The sequence below is a fragment of the Martes martes genome (assembly GCF_963455335.1).
Source record: "Martes martes genome assembly, chromosome: 16".
Lineage (NCBI taxonomy): Eukaryota > Metazoa > Chordata > Mammalia > Carnivora > Mustelidae > Martes > Martes martes.
The window spans coordinates 28,573,457-28,600,282 of NC_137904.1; the positions used below are offsets into that span (position 1 = coordinate 28,573,457).

Here is a 26,826-nt window from a genome sequence, read left to right on the forward strand (position 1 = left end):
CAATTTTAGGGGAGGTCCTCAAAGTAAGCTTTAAGCCACTTTCCTTTTTAAGAAACTAATCCTAGAAAGACATATAAAAATTAGCAATAAGAGAATGCTAAGTTTGGAAAATATTTGTTTCATTTTAGAGTATATTAATAGCAAAAAAAAACCTCAGGAATATTATTGTTTTTTAGATTACAAACCCAAGACCAATAAAAATCTTGGGGAAAAAAGGATTATTTCCATGGTTGACATTTTTTTCTTATATTTTGAGATTTTAGTTCTTTGTTCTTTAAAAAATTTGAGGTAGACAGGAAATTAAACCATTAAAGATGAGGATTTTGAATAGGATTCCAGAGAGATCACTCACAGTATCTGAAATAGGCCATTTGAGAAGGAAAGAAGTTGCATGTTGGGGTTTGGATTAATTCAAAGAAAAGCTGAGTCTGCCATTCAAACTACTGTGTTTGGATAAATATATTATGTCTTAATTATGATGTGTTCTGTTTACTCCTATGCCAAGTAAAGTAATACAGTTAGTGCTTGATGTCATACGTCAGTGCCTGAGAAATTATACAAGTGTATTCAGATTCTGCAATCACTCTATTGTTCACATTAAAATCTCTGCTGATTTTTAAAAGTCGCAAATGAACATGAAGGGGACACTGACAGTATCAGTGAAGCTGGGCTAAATCCTGATATATCAAAATCAAATTATTTTCTTTTTAAAGAGCTTCTTCTAGCTTTGTTTTTCCATCAGTTGAATTCTTTTGATATGTTGTTTTGGAAAGCGTTGGCCCAATGGCTTTGAGAGCATTATAAGGTCACGGGCATAGGAGGGTCTTCCGGGTGCTGCCCTCTCCCTTGCATGGCCAAAAGGCCCCACCTACAGCTCATTTGATGGGTTTTTTAATGAGATTTGATTTTTCGTGATGACCATGAGCAGTCCCCCTGTATGGTTGACCCTTGAACAACATGGGGGTTAGGGACATTGACCTAGCGCAGTCCAAAAATCCACATACAGCTTTTGACTAATAGCCTACTACTTACTTTGACAATAAGCCTACAGAAGCCTTACTGATAAAATAAAGTCCGTTAACTCCTATTTTGTATGTTAGATGTATTATGTATTATAAAGTAAGCTAGCAAAAAGAAAATGTTACCAAGAAAATCACAAGGTAGAGAAAATACATTTACAGTACTAAACTCTATTTTTTTTAATCCATATATAAATGGACCTGTGCAATTCAAACCCATACCATTCAAGAGTCAGCTGTAAAGCCTGACACCATTCCTTGACCTTCCAGCCTCTTCTGACTTCACATATCTCCAGAATAGCTGATTTTCTCTGTTGAACTTTAAAGTACTGGCGCAGAAATCTGGGGGTGCTTACAGATTGTGTGGGTATCATTTAAACCATAGATTTCTGTGAGTCAGGACAAAGGAAGAATGGGAGATTTCTAGACAGATTAGGGAACACTAGAAGGCAGTTATACCGCAGCATTTCATAGCCTGTCAGACTCACAGTGTGGTCACTTTCATTCTCTTTTCTTGAACAACTATCCAAGTGTTTGAGACTTCCAGGCCACAGCCCAGGTTCTATAGTTAATAGAGCATGTGAAGGTAGAATAGTGTCAGGGGTGGAAAGAAGTTGAGATGTATCAATATTTCGTGGTTTGCTTTGGTAAGTGAAGTTTGGATTAAATCAGTATAAGAAATTAAAAGAGATTTCTTCCTTAGCCCCCTGAACATTTTTATTGCTGTACAAAACCCTGAAGAATGGTAGACTTCGCGCATATATCCTTTTCTTCTTTGTCTAAGCTCCCTTCTCAAAAGCCAGGAACTTAATCGCCTGGGCATATGCTTACTGCTTTAGAAAACTTCCATGGAAATCAGTATGGCCTTCGCGTCGTGTAATGGCAGCTCACATTCTTTGTTCCAAGAAATACCTTGTTTTTGTCTTCACCATCTTCCGGGGGGATTTGAATAGAGGTTATGGAAGAGACTGCTAGGGTTACTTGCCAGCATAAGCAAGAAATCCATGTCTTGATTTGAGCTCCATGATGGAAAGGAGCTCACCTAGTTCATTCCCCTGGCCTTTGTAATAGGACATTCCTGGTTGCCAACAAACACTTGTATTACAGCACACAATTTGGCCTATTATCTGTGTGCAATTGCTGTTCAACCCAGCACAGCCGTAGAGCTCTCCAGGAGAACTAGAAATGCAGTAGTGATTCTCTTTTCATTTTATTGCATCCATTCTCTGTTTTCTTTTTCCTGTTTCTCCTGCAATTGTCAGAATTCAGCTATTGAATGGAAAACCCATCTATAGAAACTTCAGTGATTACAAAATGTGGGTTATTCCAAATCATTTTTTCCAGACAGGGCTTCCATCACTGATGTTGCAGGTCTCACAGTATCTTTAATATTTTGAAAACCATCATACAGTAATACATGTAATTTAACTGCTTAGAAAATGTAGAATTGTTAACATGGGAAATGAGAACTTTTCTTGGTTTAACCTACCCTCTGTGAACTGATTTACCACATTTTTCTTAGAAAATGGTTTACTAAATATTCCCCACTCCAGGAAATACTACTCAGTTTTTATATTATTTATAAATGCAAAGATGAAAGATAATGTTCACATCTTCCTTACCTAAGTCAGTTAGTACTTCCTTTTGTGTTCAGATGCATTGCACTTCAGTAAATTTTTTTTTTATACTCTAGTAGCCAATGAATAAGGAAAAGTAAAATTTTAAAATCAACCTCGAGGCTGGATTTTGGCATATCTTGCATATTTACTCATCTTTTTTTTAATTATAAATTTTTTTAATCTTTCATTTGGTCATTTCCATGAGTTACTCCAAAAGGCAAAATGTTATGCCTCTCATTTTTAATAAAAGTAAGGTTTATTGAAGATCTGTAGTATTATAAGAATATTTAAAAGCTTTTCAGCTAAGGTCATCCCTTATTGCTTATAATGCTTTTTACCTGATTATAATATAATCATTTCTGGTGTTTTTTCTTTTTAACCCGTTTTTTTCTTACTGCAGAATTTTACAAAAGGGTCTTTTTATTACCATAACAACTGGGTTGTGGTTTTTGAACTAGAGCTTAAGTTTTCATTAAATTTGCCTTTGGTCTTTGGGAAAATTGCTAAAATTGCTACCCTCGTAGTAGATGAGATTCTTGGAGTACTTCATAATACAGTTTCCCCAAAAAAGCTTTCTAGTAGCATCTAACAATAACAAATACCCATGTTGTGAGACTTTTTCCCGCATGTACCCCTTGAAGACGACTGTCCTAACAGCACCTGCCTCAGGGCAGTTCCCCTCTCTGAGTCAGGGCACCTACTGATCCCTTTAATTCTTTGAGGGGTTGGTGGGAGGGACAAAGAACTGCAGCCAGACACCAAGAAAGCGTTTTGCCTGAAGCCTTGTTTTAATCATTCTAAACTGTACATTTCTCATCTGAATCTTTTGCCCCCTCCTGTTTGACAAGCCAGATTTGAAGAGTACCATTTACACCACAGAAGTTTAAAATACACGGTTCTGTGGAAGTTACCTACTTTCTGCTGGTTTGCCTTTTGTGTAATCCAGGATTTTCCACTCCTATTACTAATTTAGTGCCCTTTTGCTAGTAGGGTTAAGGGAGAAAGCGAGACAGGTTTGGAGTATACCCTTCGAAGAGCTGTGAAAATGTCAGGAATCCCTTAACCAAAAGACAGAGTGACCTAGTGTGGGTCACCTATCGACTTAGGGAAACCTGAGTCCCAGAACTGTGGAGCATTTGCCTTGTCAGCCATGTCTGCCATTGTGAGAGAGAGGGAGCCTTGCACCTGGCTGTCCGGCCGGGCCACCGATACTAAGATGACACTTGGCCAAACTGAGCCACCGAGACTAAGATGACACTTGGCCAGACTGAACGGCCGGCACATTGGCCGGGGGCTCCGCACACCAGCGGTTTTCAGCCTCGGCGGCTTTTGGTCTTTGAAAGCGAGAAAGAAACTTCACCTAGTTAGGACCATTACAATGAGGAGTTGACATTTCATTTGTACTACGAAATAATTCCATTTTAGGCCCTAAAGCAGCAACTAAATGTCCGGTGGAGCGTGGTGGCAACGTTGCTGAGCCAATCCCACCCATACACGTTGCTCACCAGGCGCTGAGCCGGGTCCTTTGCACACCCTCCGGCGCCACAACACAGCCGTTCCCAGGCCATGGCCTTCTCAGTTTACAGAAAAGCAAACCAAGGTTGTTAAGAACTGTCAAATAATTTGCGTTGTGTCACACAAGCAGTAGGTGGCACCATTGAGTTGAACCGCGATCTGTCTACATCAAAAACCTACATTCTTGGTCCGCCTGGGTGCCTTGGTCGGTTAAGGGTCCAGCAACTGATCTCAGGGCAGGTCTTGATCTCAAGGTCGTGAGTTCCAGCCCCACATTGGGCTCCACACTGGGCATGGAGCCTACTTAAAACCTTACATTCTCTCTCTACGTCTTAAATTATTTTTAAATGTATATTAAGAATGCTTTGTAAAATGAGTCTTCTGCCCCAGCATTTTTCTTTTCCTTTTTTCTTTTCTTTTTTTTTTTTTAATGAGGGGCTGATACATAGTTGAAGGAGAAACAGGAATCCACCCAGGACCCAGACCTTTGATTCTATTTTTTTTAGAGGCTAAAGTAGATTAGATTAATTTTTCCCCCCTCATACTCCATCACAGCAGTGTGGCGTCCATATTGACAATAACAATTAGGTAAGTAACTGCTTCATTAAAACCTTACCTTTGATCTTGCCCGAGACAGAGACTCCTAAGAATTGGTTAAAAGTTAGGTAACATTATTTTTACCTTACTTTACTTTTGAGAAATTGTCAGTTTTCAAGTAGTTTGTCATGTACATTTCATACGTCCGCGTGTTAAAGGAACATTTCCCAACCAAGTCAAGATGAAAGGGCCCAGTTTTAGGCAGGGAATATTGTAAGTACATTTTAAAGTTTATAAGTGAACAGTCTATTAAGTGACCCGAACCATGTCATACATTGGTAGATGATACTCCTATCTTTTTATAGTAATCTTTACATGCAAAAAAAAAAAAAAAAACCTCTTTGTAACTAAATATAAATGCCAGCTCAAAGCTAACGTGGGTTTTTAAAGATCAGATTTTATAGCCCAATTCCTTTAATTTTAGTACAAGCTCTAAATTTAGTTAACTCCAACATAACATAAAACTAGTCAAATATGCTAGACATTTTACTTCTGCAGAGTTTAGGGCATTTTACCTAAATCATGAGCTTGCCTCTAATTGTGGGGTCTTATTTCCCTTTCAGATATAGAGGACTTAAAATATGCTGCTTTTGGAACCTACAGTAGCAATTTTGCAGTGAGCGCACTTACGAGCTATGACTGGTCAGACAGGGATGATGCGTCTCAGGGCAGAAAACTTTCTCCATTTGTCCTCTCAGCAGGAAGTGGGTCCTCCTCTGCTGCCTCAGTTCTTCAAAAGAAAGAGACATCATTTGGCAGTTCCGAAAACCTCACCATGACCTCTCTTTCCAAAGTAACAACCTTCGCAAGTGAAGATGCTCTTCCAGAGACCGCTTTCCCAGCTTTTGCCAGTTTTAAAGATGTGATTCCTCAGGCCAGTGACCAAAAGGAATATGAAAGCGGGGACTATAAAGATTTCACAAGACAGGACTTGCCGACAGCGGAACGGAGCCAAGAGGCCACCTGCCCAAGCCCAGCTTCCAGCAGCACTTCTCATGACACCCCCAAAGAGTGTTCAGATGACTTTGGAGAGTTTCAAAGTGAAAAGCCCAAAATCAGCAAATTTGACTTTTTGGTGGCCAATTCACAGAGCAAAATGAAATCCAGTGAAGAAATGATCAAAAGTGAGCTGGCGACCTTTGACCTCTCGGTTCAAGGTGAGTAGCTTTCAATGGCCATCATTGTACTGTGGTGGTTTCTTCCACTGAGGCGATAGATGTTCTTTCATACGAATAAAAAGTTGGTCTCTGGTTTAGGGGGAAGTAGATTTTGCAGCCTCTGAAGTCAGGATCGATTACAGATAGCTATGAAAAAGGTTTGCAACAAGACTGAAGTCAAGCCGGTGTCCCTCAGATAATTGCTTTTGGGGCTAACAACAAACATAGCACAGAGTCTCTTGTTCATTAGCGTGTTGGCTAGAGGGGAGCTGTGTTCAAAGAGTCAGGGAGGGGCACCTGGGTGGCTCCGTTGGTTGGGCCTCTGCCTTTAGCTCAGGTCATGATTCCAGGGTCCTGGGATCGAACCCCACATCAGGCTCTCTGCTCAGCAGGGAGTCTGCTTCTCCCTCTCTCTCTGCCTACTTGTGATCTCTGTCTGTCCAATAAATAAATAAAAATCTTAAAAAAAAAAAAAAAAGCTAGGGAAATGGATTTGATCCTCTTGTGAGCAAGTTAGCTCCGCTCTTACTTCCTGGCTGTGGACTGTATTTTTTAGTTCAGAGACTGCAGCGTGGTAGCCATGGAGCTGCATCCGGTCTGCAGACCTGTTTTGATTGGTCCGCACAGAATGTTTTTTAATGGGTGGTACAGTTGCCAGTAGATAAGAATCGTGAGATTTCACAATCTGGATTTCTAGCTTTTCTTGAAAAGTTGTCATATCTGGCACTTCTAGGCCTGTATCTCCCCATCTGACAATCCTGTGCGCTGAGTAGCACTGAGCAGCACTCTGACAGATGGGACGTGCTGGCCCAGTGTCACAGGCCCACCACCTCTTGTCTCCAGCTGACCTACTTCAGTCATTTACTTGACCTGCCTGCTCTCCGAAGGCATTTAAGTGTGCCCCTTCTACTTGTACTTAAGCCCGTCCTGACTGAAGGTATCATTGATTTCTGTTGGATTGGGAGTAGGGAGGAGCTCACTGCAAACCCATGACTAATGACTGGAAAAGAACCCAGTTCTTATGCACTGATCTTTAAAATGCTATTTATTGCACACTTACCAGATGGCAATGTAGGGTAGACATCACTTTTACATGTACTGGGAAACCGAAAAATTTCATTTGACTCTCTTTATTGCAATACTTGCTTTATTGACATGGTCTGAAGCCAAACACACACTGTCTCTGAGATACACCTGGATAGCTTGCCAGAGAAGAATGAACGAGGACTGTGTTTCTGAATGCTTCGTGACATAAGCATCTAAAGAAGAGGGTCACGTAGCAAGGAAAAGCGTTGGCTTGAATTAAGCTGAATATTGAGAACCTTTGACTGTGCTGTCCACTTCTCCAGGATCACACAAAAGGAGTTTGAGCCTTGGCGATAAAGAAATAAGCCGTTCTTCTCCCTCTCCGGCTCTGGAGCAGCCTTTCAGAGACCGTTCCAACACTCTGAGTGAGAAGCCAGCCCTGCCTGTCATCCGTGACAAGTACAAAGATCTGACAGGAGAGGTGGAGGTGAGTCGGGGAGTTTCCTCCAGAGGGCACATCTAAGACCAGCCAGGCACTGAGGGCCTCAAGAAAAAATGCTTGTGGGGAAGCGAGGGCAGAAGGTCACACAAGGAACCAGACATAAAATATTTAATTAGAGGGGGAGAATGGCAGCATTAGCCCTGGATAAAAATACTTCGCAGGTGCGACATCTGCTGAAAGTTTTCAGCGACCCTAAAATTGAAATGATTCATGAGACTTCACAAGGAGGGAAGTGTTTGAAGGAACTTTTCTTTGGGCACTTGGAATTTATCATTTTGGACTTAGCGAATGTTAAAACATCAAAATAGAGGAGGGGGAAAACTTTCCGGATCTTTGTTGGCTGCCTCTTAGTCCCATGCTGTCTTTCTCCTATAGCCAACGCTCTTAACTTTCCGCCCTGCCCTTGTCATTCATCCCGGCGCGTAACGGCCTAGCGGTGGGCCTGCCGGTGGGTTACTGTTTGCTCTTGTACAAAACATCTGTGTGGTTAGCACCTTTGAAGCAGTTTCCGCTATTACTAGAACAAATGAGGCAACATTTATAGAGGGAAGCTGCTACAAAACATTCCTCTCAGGTTCGCAAGTCCAGGGCTCAGAAGTTACACGTATCAGTAATTTTGAATAGTCATTAGTGGTTTCAAAAGATACACTGTGCTTGAAGTAGAGTGGTTTTAATAAAAAGGAAAGTCTTCCAGTGCTCTTTAAATGGAGAGAAATCACAGAGGATTCCAGGCTTCCCGGTTTAACCAGTTCCTGTCAAAATTTCACAGGAGAATGAGAGATACGCGTATGAATGGCAGAGATGCCTGGGGAGTGCCCTAGATGTGAGTATGTCATTTTTATGGTGCTTACATGCATGTAAGTGCTGTCTTGTGCCATTTTGCCTTCTTTCTGTGGTTCATTTGAAAGGACAGAGGAAAACCTGAGGAGAGCCCTCCCTCGATGGCCTTATGCAAAGGGAAGCTCTATGGAAAGTCACACATCCTAAGGGAGGCTTCTTTCACGTTTACGATAGCAAACACTGGCTCATTTGTCACTTGTGCCCTCACCTGTCACTGTGTTTAAAAAAATAGCAAAATGATATCATTAATGCTGCCTAAATTAAAATAGCATTTAAACTTAAGAACCTCTCTCTTTTCCAAAGAAACGGAGAATTGTTTCTTTAAGGTTAAAATTAAGTTCTCAGATTTGAGTCTGTGGAGTCATATACATCTATCAGCCCATCATGCTTTTTCAGCCCCCTGGCTTCTCTGTTGGGTTTTCTACTAATAGGAAATTGATTTGCGGTGACTCTTCTCCATTATATAAGGTGGTGTGGTTTTGTTTCTTGTAGGTCATTAAGAAGGCAAATGATACTTTAAATGGAATCAGTAGTAGTTGTGTGTGCACAGAAGTAATCCAGTCAGCTCAAGGCATGGAGTATTTATTAGGTATGTTCTTTTGTGTTTTACTTATTCAGAATCTTGAACTTCACAATATTTTCAGTTTTCCCTTATGTTAAGTATTTTAATGTAGATCTTTCAAGCTACATATGACTTTCTAGGTAAGATGCTTGAGTCACAGAAACAGCTGTTCAACTTAAGGTACCTTTGGCGAAGTTTCTCAGTCCTCACACACATCCCAGTGAAAATTGGGTCTGTGTTACTGGTTTATCAAAGAATCTGACCCAGATGAGGCATTAGCGTGAAACCCTTGCAGGGGCACCTGGGTGGCTCCGTCGGTAAAGAGTCCAACTCTTGATCGCAGCAAAATTCTTGGGCCTCCAATTAATGCCTTACCTTGACCATGCTCTGTCGGTTCTTCCTCTCTGCCCCTTAATGACATCACAGATTCCTTACCTTCCTGCCTGTCTTCAGCTATTAAATGTCTCAGTCCAGCTTGGGACCCCAGCCTCTGTCCAGTTCAGTATTGCTCTCCTCCTGAAGTTTACACTTGGCCCGTGACCAGAGCCACTGGTCTTGGACCCTAGTTGTTTTCAGATCTCTGCTCAGGTGTCACCTTCTGAGTAAGGTCTTCCCTGGCCTCCCTTTATCAGAATTGCGCCCCCCCCACCCTGGCACCTTCCTGCCCTTCTGGGGAAGGAAGAGGAAAAGCAGAGTACTGTACCCCCGCTGATGATGCCCTAATCTGAGGACTGCCTGGAATTCCTCCAGTCCTCTCTTCTAGAGGCTCAGGGGAAAGTTGGAGATGTGTCTGGTGGCTGTCCTTAGAAAGTGAAGATGCTTGGCACATTTCATCCTGGCTGGAAGAATTCAGCCACAATTCAGAGACCACAGGAGAAGCGCCATGCGCTGTTCTGCTAAGTAGATCTAAAAGATGAATGAAGCCACAGAATTTGTAAATCATCGGGCATTCAGAGAAGTGAGATATTTCTTAATTACTTTGTGATGATATTGACAATCAGATTCTTTTAGGCTTTTGATGTTCCCATTTTAAATGGGAAACATTGAATGTTTAATCCCAGTTTAATGGAATTTCCCAAACTTAAACAGATGAACTTATAAAGAAGCCAGGAAAAATGAGCTAATACTTGCATAGTGTCTCTTTTTCTACAGGCACTGCTGTAAGCCTTTTACAGTATTAACCCATTCAGTCCTCCTTGGGGAAGTGGTTTTATTATCCCCATTTTACAGATGAAGAAAGTGAGGTCCAGAGAGGTTATGTGGCTTGCCCAGAGGGACACAGCTAGGAAGTGGCAGAGCTGGGATTTGAACCCAGATATTGTAGCTATGGTCTGTGCTCTTACCAGTAAGTTACACTGCAGCACTGTGTAGACTGGTCCCAAGGAGTAGTCCGTTCACTTCTGTGCAGATACAGTCCGCGTTTCCCACAAAGACACCAGCAGGCGGTAGTGCGACCCTGTGCTACCCATCATCTGCACTCCCCGCCCTCACCCCGCGCTCTCACCCTCCAGGTGTCGTTGAGGTGTACAGGGTGACCAAGCGCGTGGAGCTGGGCATAAAGGCCACTGCAGTGTGCAGTGAGAAACTCCAGCAGCTGCTGAAGGACATCGATAAAGTATGGAATAATCTCATTGGCTTCATGTCCCTGGCCACGCTCACGGTAAGGCCTCTCAGTGCTTAGCACTTGCTTTCCTTGCCAGAAACCTCAGCAGTAAAGCGACGTGTACGCCCCTGAGGCGGCACCTTCTGCAGGGTGAAGGTGAGCTGCCTCCTGGATTGTGGGACATTCAAGGAAGGAGATCAATGTACAGTTAGCCGAAGGCCCCAGCTCGGCTCCTCGACAGCCCCTGGGCCGGCAGTGCCCACATAAATCCAGAGCATAGGAAAACATTTGCTCTGGCAACATCCTGTTGCTGCTTCCTTTTTTTCAAATTTTATTTATTTAATAAATAACCTCTCCATCCAACATGGGGCTCAGACTTACACCCCCGAGATCAAGAGTCGCACGCTCTCCTGCCAGAGCCAGCCGGGAGCCCTGCCCGCATCCCTCCATCCACACCTGTCACATACACAGACCCTAATTTTGCAGAGCGTCGCTGTGTGTTCCTCTGCTTGCTCCTCTAGTTCCCTATGGCCCCATATGTGTCCTTTTAAAATGCTGGGCAACACATCTCGCTGCCGTCCTATGGTTCATTTAGTCTTTTTACTTTCGTAGGCCCTTGGATTATTTCCACTTCTTTCTGTTATGAATGATTCCATTCTGAATATCATTAAGCAAATGATTATTTACCCTTCCAGGGATATAGTTCCTCCAAGTGAACTTAAAAGGTCAGAATGAGTGTTTGCACACGTGCTTGTGTTCATATATATATTATTACTTGTGTGGCTTTCTAGAGAGTTTGGGCTAGTGGTGCTTCCAACACATAGTGCTTCCAACAACATAGAAGTATACTTTTCTTTACACTATGTTCCAGCTTTGTTTGTCTGCTACTTCATTTAGCAAGTGCATAGTGAGTCCCTGAAGGTGTTCTGTTTTGTTTTTAAAGACTTTATTTTTAAGTAATCTCTACACCCATTGTGGGGCTTGAACTCAAAACCCTGAGATCAAGAGTCACACACTACTGACTGAGCCAGCCAGGCGCCCCCCCGTCATCTTCTATTTTCCCTTCGTTTTCCATTTCATTGGGCAAAACTATTTTATTTTTATATATTCATGCCTATTCAGTTTGTCTCTGATAATGTCCTTTATTTCACAATAGTCAGAAATTTATCTTCCTTCCACAGCTGGAATAAATATGCTATTCCATTTTCTTCTTTTCTTTCTCCCCCCCTCACAAGTAAGTGTGTGACCCATCTGAGCGGGCCCACAGTCATGGGGTAGGAAGCGGTTGTTCCTGCGCTATACTGATAGGCAGGTAGATACCAGCTCTCCCAACAACATGCCTTCAACAGCAGATCTTCTCACCATTGTTATTTTGCTTCTGGTTTGTAATATTAAGTTCTCAAAGAGTTTAAATCATTTCCAAAATCTCTATTTTGTTTCCTTGGACTATTTTTCAATTTATAACCTAAAATCATACAGTTTAGGTAATTATTTTTTAAAAAATACAGTTCTGGCCAGTACAATAAGAAATAAAGTATAAATATTTGAAAGGAAGAGATAAAATTATGTTTATTTGGTGATATGAAATACTTATAGAAATCTGAATTCAAGAGGTTAAATCTATTGAGTTTGGCAAAAAAAATCGTAGCATTCTTACATATTTTTTTAATGTATTAAATCACTCCAGTCCTTATCACTTCTGACCACATAGCTAGAGTTGCTGGTTCATTTTGTTATCCCCCATCAATCTGTTCTGCACACCCTCAAAGCCCGTTCTTTCTGAAATTCAAGTCTGGTTATGTCATTTAAATCCCATTTTAAATCCTGCAGTAGGCTCTCCATAGTCTTCAGGATCAAGTTTTAACGCCTTAGCTCAGTATTTAAGGCCCTTCCCATCCCTTGGGCTACCTTTGCCTCTTTCTATGTTAGACTGCTTTTCCCTCTGGACTCTGCATCGCTTCTCCCAGAAGTATCCCACAGAGCCCTTCGGTCTGAATTCGATGCCTTTCCTTTGTGTGTCCACAGCACATTCTCTCTGTCTGAGCACTTAACACGCCTGTTGATAATTGTGTGTTTGCTTGTTTTTTGCCGGCTAGGTTGTTTGCTCCTTAAAAGCCAGACCATGTCGTTTCTTTCTTTGTGTTCTAATGCAGTGTTTGATGGGACTTCGTACTTTCTGTTTTATACCCTTTTGAACCTTCCAGTTTTTTTCAAACTAGATGCACATTTTTATACCTCATAATGTTAATAACTGGTTTCAATTTTTTAAATAAGTGGATAAGAAAAATGAAACAGGGGAAAAAGAAAGGAAGGGAGATAAGATAAAGCCAGGAATGAAGTTAAGTATACAAAAGTGTGTGCTTTTAAAGTGCTTGCATTCGCTAGTGGTGAGCTGTAGTTAGTTGACTTTACCCTTTCTAGGAATTGACATAAAGAAGACATGATGAGTTCCATGATTCACTGTGGTCATAATATAAAAATAAATCCACTATTGGGAGATGCATAATTATTCCGGTACTAATACCAGAAAACATTTCTTTTGTGGGCTTTTGTAAAGAGGAAACTAATATAACCTATGTTATTTTCAACCTCCTTTCAGCAAATAAAGCAGTAGGTTTCACTGAGTCGTTTCTTCTGAAATCTCTCAGTATAGGCCAAATGGCATAGCTCCAAGTACAAGTTAGTGGAAGTCAATCTGAGTGTGGGAAAACAGACTGAATGGGAACTGGGAAGTAGCCCAGCAGGGCACATGGATGGTTGGCTCACGTCTTTGCTCTGTAAAGAAAACCTGCAAGTAGATGTGAACTAGACCAGCATCCCCGTAAAATCTGAGCAACACCATAAAGTGATTCATGAAAGGGAGGCACTGCTAATGAGTAAACATTAATTCAGACCCAAGCAAGATTTCATTTTCTACCTACTAATAAACCCAGTTTTTGTTCGGTTTGCCTCTTGGAATCTTAATGGGGTCGGTGTGGTAAAATGGGAACTATTCCTTAGGGAATTTATTAGGAACTATAAATTGGTATCACCAATATACTTTCCCCTCCGTCTGTGAACTCCTTGAGGACAAGGACCAAGACCACATTTTGTTTGTTTTCTGTTCTCTATCTAAGCACGGTGCCAGACACTGCATAAACCCCAGTAAAAGGCAAGTGAATGGAAGGACTTACATTCCGAGTAGTTTGGCTCAGCAGTTTCACTTACAGGAAAACTTCCCAAGGCAACGGTTCTAAATACAAGCTCACAAAAAAAGGCAAGTTGGGTGCCTGGGTGGCTCAGTCGTTAAGCGTCTGCCTTCAGCTCAAGTCATGATTCCAGCATCCTGGGATCGAGCCCCGCATCAGGCTCCCTGCTTTGCAGGAAGCCTGCTTCTCCCTCTCCCGCTCCCCCTGCTTCTGTTCCCTCTCTCGCTGTGTCTTTCTCTGTCAAATAAATAAATAAAATCTTAGGGGAAAAAAAAAAAGCGCGAGTTAAATGCACAAGTTGTTCTTTGTAAAAGTCTAGAGGATCTGTCAAGTCAGTTGTGTGAATCTTCATATTAGGATGCTCTGCTCTAAAAAAGGAGCCCCAAGTTTGAAATAACACAGAACTGTCACTCCAGGGCTGGAAGGAACTAAGCTACAATGGCACGAGGGTTGTGTTTGGGTGATGAAACCCTAGGTTTTCTAATGTTTCTAAGCACCAACTACAAACCAAGTGAGTTGGCTGATGACATATTCAGGGGTGGCTGTGGGATAGGAAAGGACATGTTACTGGTTGTTTATCCTGGAGTTCACTGTAATGTTACCTCTGCTTCATCTGAGCCTCTCTCACTTCACTTAAAGAAGTCTTACATCAAAACTCATTTATGGCATGTTTTATAGCAACAAGATGTCTAAGACCAAACATTAACAATCTAGAGATCAGTATGCATCTGGGTCTGTCCTAATTCGCCATCTTTTGCTTCCTAACATTATGCTTATGTGAACCAGATGAAGCGGGAATATCTTCTTCATCATCAGCCAACTTCTACTGAGCACTGACCATGTGCTGTACCCAGTTCTTAACTCTTAACTTTTTAATGTACTTAATACAGAACTTTCGAGGGTAGATACTGTTATTCTCCCCCCTTCACAGGTGAAAAACTGAGGCACCAAGATATCACCTGGGTTCAGTCTCAAAATCAGAAGTCTGCTTTTCAACCACTATAATATGTTGCCTCCTTGAAGGGGCAAACTGGATGGGGAAAACCAGAGATGTGCAGAAGCCTTTCTGGGGAAGGACAGTTATTACTTAGCATCCGAGTTAATGAGGTGAAACACCAGGCATCTCTCCTAGCAGCAACTTGATAGAAAAAGTCAAGTTCTTTCCTGTACATTTTTCCCCATTTGTAGCCCAGGACTAGTTTGTGGGACACCTGGGTGGCTCAGTTAAGCCGCTGCCTTTGGCTCAGGTCATGATCCCAGGGTCCTGGGAGTGAGCCCCGCATCAGGCTCACTGCTCAGCAGAGAGTCAACTTCTCCCTCTCCCTTCCCCCTGCTCATTTTCTCTTTCTTTCTTTCTCACTCTTCCTCTCAAATAAAATCTTAAAAAAAAAAAAAAAAAAGAACCTCACCCTTTCCATTTAGATTATAACATTCTTTGTTTTGATGGCAGTCAGTTTCTCATTTAATTAATGTCTTGAAAACTAGATTTCTATACAAACCCTCCAATCAGGGGCACCTGGGTGGCCCAATCATTTGAGAGTCTGGCTCTTGGTTTCTGCTCAGGTCATGATCTCTGGGTCATGAGATCAAGCCCTGCATTGGGCTCTGTGCTGGGCATGGAGCTTGCTTAAGATCCTCTCTGTCCCTCTCCCCCCAACTCCACTTGTGTGTGCACTCTCTATATAAATAAATGAATAAAATCTTTATTAGCCCCCCCCACACACACACACACCTCAAATCAGCTACTCATCTCTTCTCTCCTGGTGTTGGTAGAAAAAGATGGCTGTGATACAAAGCATCTGTCCTTGTCCTGAGCTCTTTGCAGAAAAATTATCACGGAAGACCAAGTGCCTTAATCAAGCTCCTTATATATTCATCCTATTCAGTTTGGTGCCAGGGATATTCGAGGCAAACCCTGACGTGGGTTGCTATCATGTAGTGACTTCTTGAGGTCGCCACTGTCACTGGGTGAGGTGGAAGCCACTTTCATCCTTGTACATCTTTTCAGACTTCTAGACTCCCCCAGTGCTACTGCTGCTGCTTGTGAGAAAGGCTTGCCTTCTGGGCAGCTTCTCCGGGCCTTCCTGCCTGCCTTCCTCTAGTAAATACAAAAATCTGTTACAGCATTCAGTAAGTTGGCGTTACTTAAACCATTGAGGAACTTAGACAAGAGCATACCCCAAATAACTAATGCCCCTGTAAAGATACAGGATAAACCATCATTCTAAAAGGTTTCCTTGTGCTCATTCTTTGTCATCATCCCATTCAGAGATTGTAATCCCTATTCTGATTTTTTTTATACTAAGGATTAATTTTGTTCAGACCTTTTTAGAGAAGCCATAGAGGGGCACCTGGCTGGCTCAGTTGGTAGAGTATGCGTCTCTTTTTTTTTCCATTTTTTTTTTCTTTTTAAAGATTTATTTATTTATTTTAGAAAGCATGTACACATGTGAGTCAGGGGGAGGGACAAAGGGACAAATCTTCAAAAAGACTCCCTGCTGAGCATGGAGCCCAATGCAGGGCTTGATCCCTGGACCCTGAGACCTGAGCCAAAACCAAGAGTCAGATGCCCAACCCACTGAACCACCCAGGCACCCCGAGCATGTGACTGTTAATCTTGGGGTTGTAGATTGGAGCTTTATGTTGGCTGTAGAGATAAGTTAAAACAAAAAAAAAAGCTATGGAATTTGCTTTGTGATCTCTAAGAACACTTGTTGGGTCCATCTAACCTGGGAAGTGTTGCCCTGTCCACATAGGGTGATTCTAAATCCATCTTTGTGGCAGAAAGTGAGGTAATGGGAAGAGTTGCCAGTCATTCATGTCCTCTCATCAAGCTCCCATGAGGAACCTCCATATCTACCATCCATATCTAGTGAGTGATGTTACCTAACATTTTTTTTAGACATGGGCTAACTGTATAGGGATTAATTAGTCTGCAGCTAGAGAACCTAGGAATGCATGCGGATTGTACGTGAACTCAACTGAGTCTTCACTTCCTCTAATTACTCATGCTTTCCCAGTTGTGCCTTTTTCACCAAGTTAGGTATGAGAGAAAAACAATCCTTCTCTGCTTGGCTATTATTCCTGATTATACTATGTCATTTCCTTTTGATAACTAGTAGGTCTTTGGTCTGTAAAACTGCATGAAGAATAGTATGCATTCTCCAGAGGAAGTATAATCTAGGACTTGTCACAAAGGAACTTTTACTCTAGAAATAGATATGCGAATGTAAATGATCCAAACCAACATCTGTGTAGTTTAGTTGGAACAAAACTCTGCAAACCCCAGGGACTCTGGCTGGGAGACAATGTGGAGAGATAATTACTAGAGAGAAGCAGGACTGAGGTTGAATAGGAAGCTTTTAACTCTTCATAGTTGCTTCATTTTAGGTAGAATTTAAAGTTCCTTAATGAACCAAATTGCCATAGTCCTATTTGATTCCAGTAATATAATAGTTTATTTTGTACCTAGAACCTGTCAGGCATCGTGCTGTATGCTTTACATTCATTCTCATCTAACCCTGGTACAGTCCTGTGAGGTCAGTAATATCATCCCCATTTGCAGCTGAAGAAATTAAGGCTCAGAGATGAACCTTGCCTGAAACTGATAAATCAGGGACTTGAATGCACATCCTAGCTTTATTTTATTTTATTTTTAAGATTTATTTGCGGGGAGGCCTGGGCATCTTAGTGGGTTAAGCATCCAACTCTTGGTTGGACTCAGGTCATGATTTCAGGGTCGTAAGATCAAGCCGCACATCGGGCTCCATGCTCAGTGCAGTCTGCTTGAGACTCTTTCTTCCTCCCCACTGTTTGTGTGCACTTTCTCTTTCTCTCTCTCTCAAGTAAATGTTTTTTTAAAAAATAAGGATTTACTTATTTGAGAGGGAGAGCACCAGTGGAGGGCGGGGGGCAAAGGGAGAGGGAGAAGGAGGAAGCATACTCTGCCCTGAGTGCGGAGCCCCACACGGGGCTCCATCTCACAACCCTGAGATCATGAGTGTCAAAAGTCCGTTCTTCTTACTGTGTCCATGCCGGCTTCCAGGATGCTTTAAAAAAAAAAGAAAAAAGATTGTTTCTTCCATGAAGACATCATGAAACTCTTCCCATCAAGAAGCAGCTGCATTACCTTTCTTGAGGGAAAAGGGCCTAGCGTGTTAAGGGCTCCATCACAGTAGTGGTGCTTGGGCTGAGGAAAGCAAAGCACACGACCCCAGACTCCACACTGCGGCTCCCTGGCATTTACTGAAGCTGAAGTTCTCCCTCAAGCTTCGGTGTGCTTGTTGTGCACGGACTAGAGCTCCCTCTTGTGGTGGGAGCACGCGCATCTCTGGGCACAAACCGAAGGCCCTGCGTGTTTCTCAGGAGGTAAAAATCCCTGCCTTCCAGTGAGCTGAGTGAATTGTTACCTCAGAGTTGAAGTGCAGTAGGTTTGAGACAAAGAAAGACTCAGCCCTGGAAATCAAAATGGATCCATGTTACCATATAAAATCTACGGAAAGAGACGGGCCGTTATTCTGCTAACCTCCAGTCAGCTGAAAATCCTACAGGCTTTGATTCCACTGTCACCCTCAGTATAGAGCACGTTCTTGTGGGCTTCTTTTCAGTGTGGCGTACGCAGTAAATTTCTGAGTTCTTACTTCCCGTTGCTGTGGCAACAGAAGTTGCCAACTATTATTTTTTATATGGCAAATATTATTTTAATAGTTATTAGTTATTATTAACTAATAGTTAATAGCTACTATTAAAAATATTTTTAATAAAAATATTTGTAAAATTTTTTAAGCTGCCAACTATTGTTTTTTTTTTTTTAAAGATTTTATTTATTTATTTGACAGACATCACAAGTAGGCAGAGAGGCAGGCAGAGAGAGAAGGGAGGAAGCAGGCTCCCTGCTGAGCAGAGAGCCCGATGCGGGGCTCAATCCCAGGATGCTGGGATCATGACCTGAGGCGAAGGCAGCGGCTTTAACCACTGAGCCACCCAGGCGCCCCTCAACTATTGTTTTTTTATATGGCAACTATTATTTTTAATAGTGGTAGCATTTTGTCATCTTGGCGGTGCACACATTGTTTTATTCTTTTTTAAAGATTTTATTTATTTATTTGACAGAGAGATCACAAGTAGGTAGAGAGGCAGGCAGAGAGAGAGGGGGAAGCAGGCTCCCTGGAGCTGAGCAAAGAGCCCAATGTGGGACTCGATCCCAGGACCCTGAGATCATGACCTGAGCCAAAGGCAGAGGCTTAACCCACTGAGCCACCCAGGCACCCCTGGGTGGATAGCATGGCTATCCTCAGTTGACGTTAGGGGAGAGAGTAGATGGAATAAGGCACACACACACACCCCCAAAGATGACCATGTCCTAATCCCTGGAACCTGTGAATTTATTACCTTATGTGGTAGAAGGGACTTGACAGATGTGACTAAGTTAAGGGTCTTTAAATGGGGAATTTAATCAGGCATAGAGTGAGCATGAGAAAAACCAATATGACAGTTGGACCAAAGAGAAAGATCGGCAGATTCTGTGCTGTTGGCTTTGAAGATAGAAGGTGGGACCATGATTCAAGGAATATACAGGTGGTCTCTAGAAACTAGACAAAGAAACAGATTCTCCCCTAGAATTTCCAGAAAGAATGCTGTGTTGCTGGCTTACTTTAGAATTCTGACCTCCGGAACTATAAGAGAATACACTTATGTTGTTTTGTTTCTTTTTTAAAGATTTTTATTTATTTGACAGAGAGCGCACATGCACAAGTAGGGGGAGTAGGAGGGAGAGGGAGAAGCAGGCTCCCCACAGAGCAGATGGAGCCCGATGTGGGACTCGATCCCAGCACCCCAGGATCATGACCCGAGCCGAAGGCAGTTTTGTAACCAACTGGGCCACCCAGCACCCCAACTTAGGTTTTAAACAACTAAATTTTTGCTCCTTTGTTAGGGCAGCAGTAGGAAAAATTAGACAAAACAGTGAGACTAAGAATCAAAATGGTTACATTATAATTCAAGCCAAAAGTCTAGAATTACTTGTGGAACCATGTTTAGATCATTTTTTTATATTAGCCAAACTAGGCCGGGTTTGTTCTATGGGAACAGCTCCCCCCACCATCTTAGTCATGTAAAACCACAGAGCTGTGTTGCTCCTGGCACATGTCCATCTCAAGTTGGAGGAGTCCCTGTGGGCAGGTCCTTCTCATTCAGGGACCTAGGGTGACAAAGCCTCCACCAAATGCAACATAGCTGATTACTGTGAGAGGGTCAAGGGAACAGGACAAACAGCATATCGGTCTTAAAGGCTTCCTCCCAGAAGTGACACGTGTGGCTTACAATCACAGTCTGTTCCCTCTGCTTGCTGTATGGCTGTGCATCATTTCAGGGACTAGGAAATGCCCATCCTACCATTTGTCCAGAAGAATTATAATGAGGACATTTGGAAAGAACACTAATTACTACCAAATTCTCCTTTGATAATGGTTTTCTTGGATACCATTTTAGCTGTTTATTATTGACTGAAGACCCAGGATTATATATCCCAGTCTCATTTTGGAACATATTGTATGTAGGTCATTTATACTGTAACTACTTTTTAAAATCTTTACTAAATACATGAAACACTTGCCATAAATGTAGATGATGTTCAATTTAAAATGGCCTGCAGAGGGCATACCTTCTTAAACAATTACGGCCACCGATCCGTATCACACTGCCGCTAAGTAGAACAACCCCCCCTGCTTATAGTTGTGTACTTATAAAGGTTAATGTTATCATTTGAAAGATTAATTTGACCACAGGGTAATTTATGAAGAGCCTTATGATTTTTTCACAGGAAATTGCAATATGACCTTTTCATTCGCTTTCTTTATGCCTTTGGTAAGCAGATACTAAAGGGCTTTTCTTAATTGGATTGATTTCAGTATTGGGTTTTCCCAGATTCTAATTATTTCTCAAATAGCCCTTATGTAGTAACATGATAAGTATCTATAATGTAGATTATAGAAGGGCTACTGTATTTTTAACCTCTTAAAAAAGCTTGTTAGATTTTGTCAAAATAAATAATTTTAATAATCATTTAGAGCATTTCAGAGAACTTTTTATATATCTCTGAGGGTCCCAGCAGCCACTGAGAAAGGAAGGTAGGACAAGTGAAATCGTTAATCATTTTATAGATGACAGAACTGGACAGCAAACAAATAATAGTACAACCTGCTTCTGAACTTTTTTTTTTTTTTAGATTTTATCTATTTATTTGACAGAGATCACAAGTAGGCAAAGAGGCAGGCAGAGAGAGATGGGGGAGTAGCACGCTCCCCACTGAGCAGAGAGCCTGATGCGGTACTCAATCCCAGGACCCTGGGATCATGACCTGAGCTGAAGGCAGAGGCTTAACACACTGAGCCACCCAGGCACCCACAACCTGCTTCTAGATTTGACCAGAGTTGGCCATGATCGCACTAGAAAAAATAAATTATTGGGGTGCCTGGGTGGTTCAGTCAGTCTGCCTTCGTCTCAGGTCCTGATCCCAGGGTCCTGGGATCAAGTTCTGTGTTGGGCTCCCTGCTCAGCAGGGAACCTGCTTCTCCCTTTCCCTTTCCACCTGCTTGTGCACTCTCACTATCTCTGTGTGTGTATGTGTGTGTGTGTGTGTGTGTCAAATAAATAAATAAGTTATTATCTAGCTTGGCTAAGGCCATGTAGGTTCACTTCAAGGTCAGAGTCCTCATGCACATCTGTGAAATGTCTGCCTCCCCTTTTCTTTGAGAACTGTCTGTCCTACCTGCCCTAGGTGTGATTGGAATGGATTCAGCTCAGGTTAGTTTGAGAAAGGTTTGTGAAGCTAATACATAGTTTATGATATCAAATTAGAAGGGGATGAGAGGGCCACCTGGGTGGCTCAGTTGGTTGAGCATTTGCCTTTGGCTCAGGTCATGGTCCAGGAGTCCTGGGACATCAGGCTCCCTGCTTGGTAGGGAGTCTGCTTCTCCCTTTGCCTCTGCCCCTCCTCCCTGCTCCTGCACGCGCACTCTCTCTCTCAAATAAATAAATAAAATCTTTTTAAAAAGCGTGAGGGATGGGCGCCTGGGTGGCTCAGTGGGTTAAGCAACTGCCTTCAGCTCAGGTCATGATCTCAGGGTCCTGGAATCGAGCCCCGCCTAGGGCTCTCTGTTCAGCGGGGAGCCTGCTTCCCCAGCTCTCTCTGCCTGCCTCTCTGCCTACTTGTGATGTCTCTCTCTCTCTCTGTCAAATAAATAAATAAATCTTTCAAAAAGGCGGGAGAGATGAGGAAACATCATATATAATCTGTACATTTTTCTAGGGAAAAGCCATTTTTTCCCCTTGGGAAGAATAATACAGTTTTTCAGATACAAAAACAGTACACTAACTTCCCAGTGGTTCCGCTTAAACTAATGGTAAAAGATGTAACTGTTATTTTGCCATCATCCTGGGTCACCCCAGTATCCACTAGATAAGCCAACCAACATGCCAGGCTCCCAGATCCTTGACCACTGGACTCAGGGACCCTTGTCTCCATGGTACTTCGGCCACCGCCTCACACGAGCGTCTCAAAGTATAGTACCTGCGCCATCTTAAATTTTGGCCGCTTTCTGAGCCCAAATTCACAACCCTCTAACTTGCTCACACTTCCACAGTTCTTGTTTTGGGTTCTCAGGATGGGACAGTTGTTTGATCCTTTTACTGGGTTGTCATCAACTCCCAGCCTCGCTTTTTGCTCCCACCTACTTGGTTCTTAGCTTTTCTTTATGTACACCCTTGGACAGCCACTGACCCCAGTTCGTTTAGCACTGAGGGACTTCCTGAGAGCTGAAAGTAGAACAGGAGGTTGGGCACCCTAGTGTGTGACATCCATATGCGGAAGCGCTATAAGGTGGTGTCGCGGGCCTCTCCTGCCAGCAGCACGTTCAGCGACATCACCTCAGTACCTTGGAATCCGCCACTGTGGGAGTATTTATACCATGGGAGTCCGCAGATGCTGTGTTGTGAACCGATGAGAAGCTGAGGCAGTGTTCTCCAGTATTTGAGAACCATTACCCAATTCAGCAGAGTCCTTCACGTATTTGACAGATATGAGAGACATTTGAGACATGTCTGCTGTCCCACTGCCGTCTCGGTCCTTCACGGAGAAACACCAGCCAGCGCTCACAGCGCCTGTGCTCTGGGGAGCACAAGCATAGGCTCACTGTGGGCCCAAGAGGTGGGCAAACATTTTCGGAGAAAGCACTGTGAGAATCAGGTTACTCTGGAATTTTCAGTAGAGATGATTGTCTGCTCTAATTTTTGGTGTAAACTGTGTGCTTCACAATCTTTATATAATAAGATCACACGTGTGTGTTTCTATGTGTATACTTACTTGTATGGATGTGTGCATTTTTTTTCTCTTTGGAAAGTCCATTTTTTTTTTTAAGATTTTATTTATTGACAGAGATCACAATCAGGCAGAGAAGCAGGCGGGGGGTGGGGGAGCAGGCTCCCCACTGAGCAGAGAGCCCGACGGGGGCTCGATCCCAGGACCCTGGGATTACAATCCGAGCCAAAGGCAGAGACTCCAACCCACTGATCCACCCAGGCGCCCCAGAAAGTCCATTCTTAATGGAGGAAGAGGGGGGCAATTTTTGCCCCCAAATTGGCTGGGAATCCTGTTTAACACCCTCCAGTACAGAAGATAGGCCCCACAATAAAGAATGATCCAGCTTAAAATGTCAGTAGTGCCAAGTTTGAGAAATCTCTGCCAAAGCACAGAAAATCAAAATAAATTGGTTTAGGCATATCTAAAACTTATTCACATTAAGAATACAGCTTTTTGGGGCACCTGGGTGGCTCAGTGGGTTAAAGCTTCTGCCTTTGGCTCAGGTCATGATCCCAGGGTCCTGGGATCGAGCCCCACATCGGGCTCTCTGCTCTGCAGGGAGTCTGCTTCCTCCTCTCTCTCTGCCTGCCTCTCTGCCTACTTGTGATCTCTGTCAAATAAATAAATAAAATATTAAAAAAAAAAAAAGAATACAGCTTTTTGGGGTCCCTGGGTGGCTCAGTGGGTTAAAGCCTCTGCCTTCGGCTCAGGTCATGATCCCAGGGTCCCGCATTGGGCTCTTTGCTCAGCGGGGAGCCTGCTTCCCTTCCTCTCTCCCTGCCTGCCTCTCTGCCTCCTTGTGATCTCTGTCTGTCAAATAAATAAATAAAATCTTTAAAAAAAAAAAAAAAGAATACAGCTTTTCTGAGGCCCCTGGCTGTCTCAGTCAGTACAGCATGCAACTCTTGATCTCACAGTTGTGAGTTCAAGCCCCACACTGGATGCAGAAATTACTTTAAAATCTTTAAAAAAAAAAAAAAAAAAAAAAAGTACAACTCTTCCGAAACTTTTTTTTCTTTTTGCTTGTTTTGTTTTGGTTTTATAATTCAAGTATTTTTCTTAATTGAGGGATAACTTAGTGAAATGCACAGATCTTAAATACATAGTCGAATTGGTTTCGACAAATGCATTTAGCCATGTAAGCCCACACCCCCTCCATATACGCAGTGTTTTCATCACCTTTTAAAGTTCTCTCTTGCCATGATCTGATTCCAAAATAACCACTGATCTATTTTCCAAAGACTTCTATCACCATAGAGTTGCCTGCTCTAGAACTTTATATAGAATTACATAGTATATATGTGTTCTTGTGTCTGGCTTCTTAGCATGTTTTAAAAATTCATCTACATTGTTGTGTTTATCAATTTGATCCCTTTTATCAGCAAGTGCTATTCCATTGTGTTGATATACCATGGGGTTTGTTTTTTTTTTTAAAGATTTTATTTATTTATTTGACAGAGATCACAAACAGGCAGAGAGGCAGGCAGAGAGAGAGAGGAGGAAGCAGGCTCCCTGCAGAGCAGAGAGCCCGATGCGGGGCTCGATCCCAGGACCCTGAGATCATGACCTGAGCTGAAGGCAGAGGCCTAACCCGCTGAGCCACCCAGGCACCCCATACCATGGGTTTTTAATCCATTTTTTTACTTATAGAAACATGCTATTTCCAGTTTGGCTAATATGAGTAGAGTTACTGTGAACACCTTTTGTGCAAGACTTGGTTCACATGTTTTCATTTCTCTTGGATAAATATCAAGGAGTGGGATTGCATAAACGTTCATATATTAGATATGTATTTTAACTTTTAAGAAATGAAGAACTTTGGGGCGCCCAGGTGGCTCATTCGGATAAGTGACCAACTCTTGATTTCAGCTCAGATCTTTGTCTCAGGGTTGTGAGTTCGAGCCCCGCACTGGGCAGCATGGAACCTACTTTAAAAATAGAAAGAGAAAGAGAGGAATAAAGGAAAGTGAAGATCTTTCCAGGACCACCTGGCTGCCTCAGTCCGTAGAACATGTGACTCTTGATTTTGGGGTTATGAGTTCAAGCCCCCTGTTGGGTGTAGATATTACTTAAATAAATAAAATTTTTTACAGAAAAGAGGTAACTCCCTTGGGTCCCCTTCCTCCCCGGGAGCTTTGTACTATCACTTCTCTGTCCCTCAATAAATCTTAGTTTGCTGCCCACAAAAAAAAATTGGAAGGAAGGAAGGAAAAAGAAAAATTAATAGCTTTCCAAAGTTGGGACCTGCCCTATTAAGCACTGGGCTATACGCCATACTTCATAGATTTGTTGTAAGGAAGAAATTAGATAATGCATGTGAAGAGCTTAGTGTGGTATGTAGCAAGTAAGGGCTTGACTGATAATAGCTGTCTTTATATTTACTCTCTCTAGCTGGTAACTTCTAAATCTCACAGTCTTGAGTGCTAGAACTATGTATGTGTCTTACTGCTTATGTAACATCAGAACTTGGCTGCCCCACAGGCAGTTCTAAGTCAGCATATACAAAACTGAACTTTTTTTTTTTTTTAAGATTTTATGTATTCATTTGACAGCACAAGCAGGGAGAGAGGCAGGCAGAGGGAGAGGGAGAAGCAGGCTCCCTGCTGAGTAAGGAGCCCAGTGTGGGACTTGATCCCAGGACCCTGAGATCATGACCTGAGCCAAAGGCAGGTGCTTAACCAGCTAAGCCAGCCAGATGCCCCACCAAATTGAACTCCTTTCCCCAGCCCCAAATGTGGGTCTCCTGTCATGTGCCTTATTGTAAATCCTGTTGGCTGCCCAGGGCCTCTCCCCCTCTTGCACATCTCACACATCACCCAGACTTTTTCACGTGACCATATGTCTCCGTCCCCCACTGTCGCTTCCCTAGTTCTAACTTGCTTCACTAGCTGTCTCCTGGATCACTTACAATAGTGCATAACTGAGGCCCATACCTTGAGGATTGCCATCCACAATTCACTGCTTAACACTGCAATCAGAGGGATCTGTCTATAATACAGACCTGATCCTGTCATGGCCCAGTTGGAACCCTTAGTGGCTTCCCAAGGTAAAGTCTCTTCTCTTCCTTCCAAGGCCTTCATGCTGGAGTTCGATCTCCCACCTCCTTTCATAAGCTTGGCTCCCACCCCCTAGATTTCTTCCCATAGCCAATCTCCTCCTTAGAGGCCTTTGCCTGTGCTGCTTGTTCTATCTACACTGAATAAATACCGTCGCCCCTCTTACCTACCCCCTTCCATCCCCTTCACCTAGCCTATACCTCTCGAAACTCAGCCAGGGTGTTTCTGAGAGCTAGGAAGCATCCTCTGCCATCGGGCTCTTTTTCCCTTGTGCTGGAGGAAGTGCCCCCCCCGCCCATGTGCCCTAGTGTGGCTATTGTGGCACCATGTTGCCTGGTACCCACCCGGCCCCCACCCTAGACTGTGAGTTCTCAGAGGACAGGGACTGTTTTTCACTCATGCTAGCATCCCTAACACCTAGAACAGAGCAGGTACCCAGTAAATGTTTGGGAAATGGAATAGCTGTATTGTTGGTATCAAAATTGACTTACTTTGCTGCTAGACCTGTTGGGGATGAGTGATTGGGAGTGAAGCCAGCAGCATTTGGAATTGCTCTTTCCTTACCCATTTGTCCTGTCCTCACAGCCTGATGAAAATTCACTGGATTTCTCCTCTTGTATGCTACGGCCTGGGATTAAAAATGCTCAGGAACTTGCGTGCGGGGTGTGCCTTTTAAACGTGGACTCCAGAAGCCGTGTAAGTGACACGCCTTCCCCTACAGCTGGCAAAGCATTTCCCTCACATGACCTCCAGGGACCCCTCCCCATCTAGCCCCCTCCCCTAC

The 26,826-nt window shown here is 42.9% G+C and overlaps 1 protein-coding gene across 8 annotated transcripts in view; it reads left to right on the forward strand.

The window, feature by feature from the left end:
• Positions 1-26,826, forward strand: part of SYNRG (synergin gamma) — an 87,031-nt gene that overhangs the window by 57,643 nt on the left and 2,562 nt on the right. For 5 of the 8 annotated variants that reach the window (XM_080826229.1, XM_080826235.1, XM_080826228.1 and 2 more), the window contains exons 16-21: positions 5,314-5,907; positions 7,257-7,420; positions 8,205-8,258; positions 8,768-8,864; positions 10,349-10,497; positions 26,628-26,738. In XM_080826229.1, coding sequence (XP_080682355.1) covers positions 5,314-5,907; positions 7,257-7,420; positions 8,205-8,258; positions 8,768-8,864; positions 10,349-10,497; positions 26,628-26,738 — 1,169 coding nt within the window. The remainder of the gene's footprint in view (positions 1-5,313; positions 5,908-7,256; positions 7,421-8,204; positions 8,259-8,767; positions 8,865-10,348; positions 10,498-26,627; positions 26,739-26,826) is intronic. The other 3 variants (XM_080826232.1, XM_080826234.1, XM_080826233.1) reach the window with 2 other exon arrangements.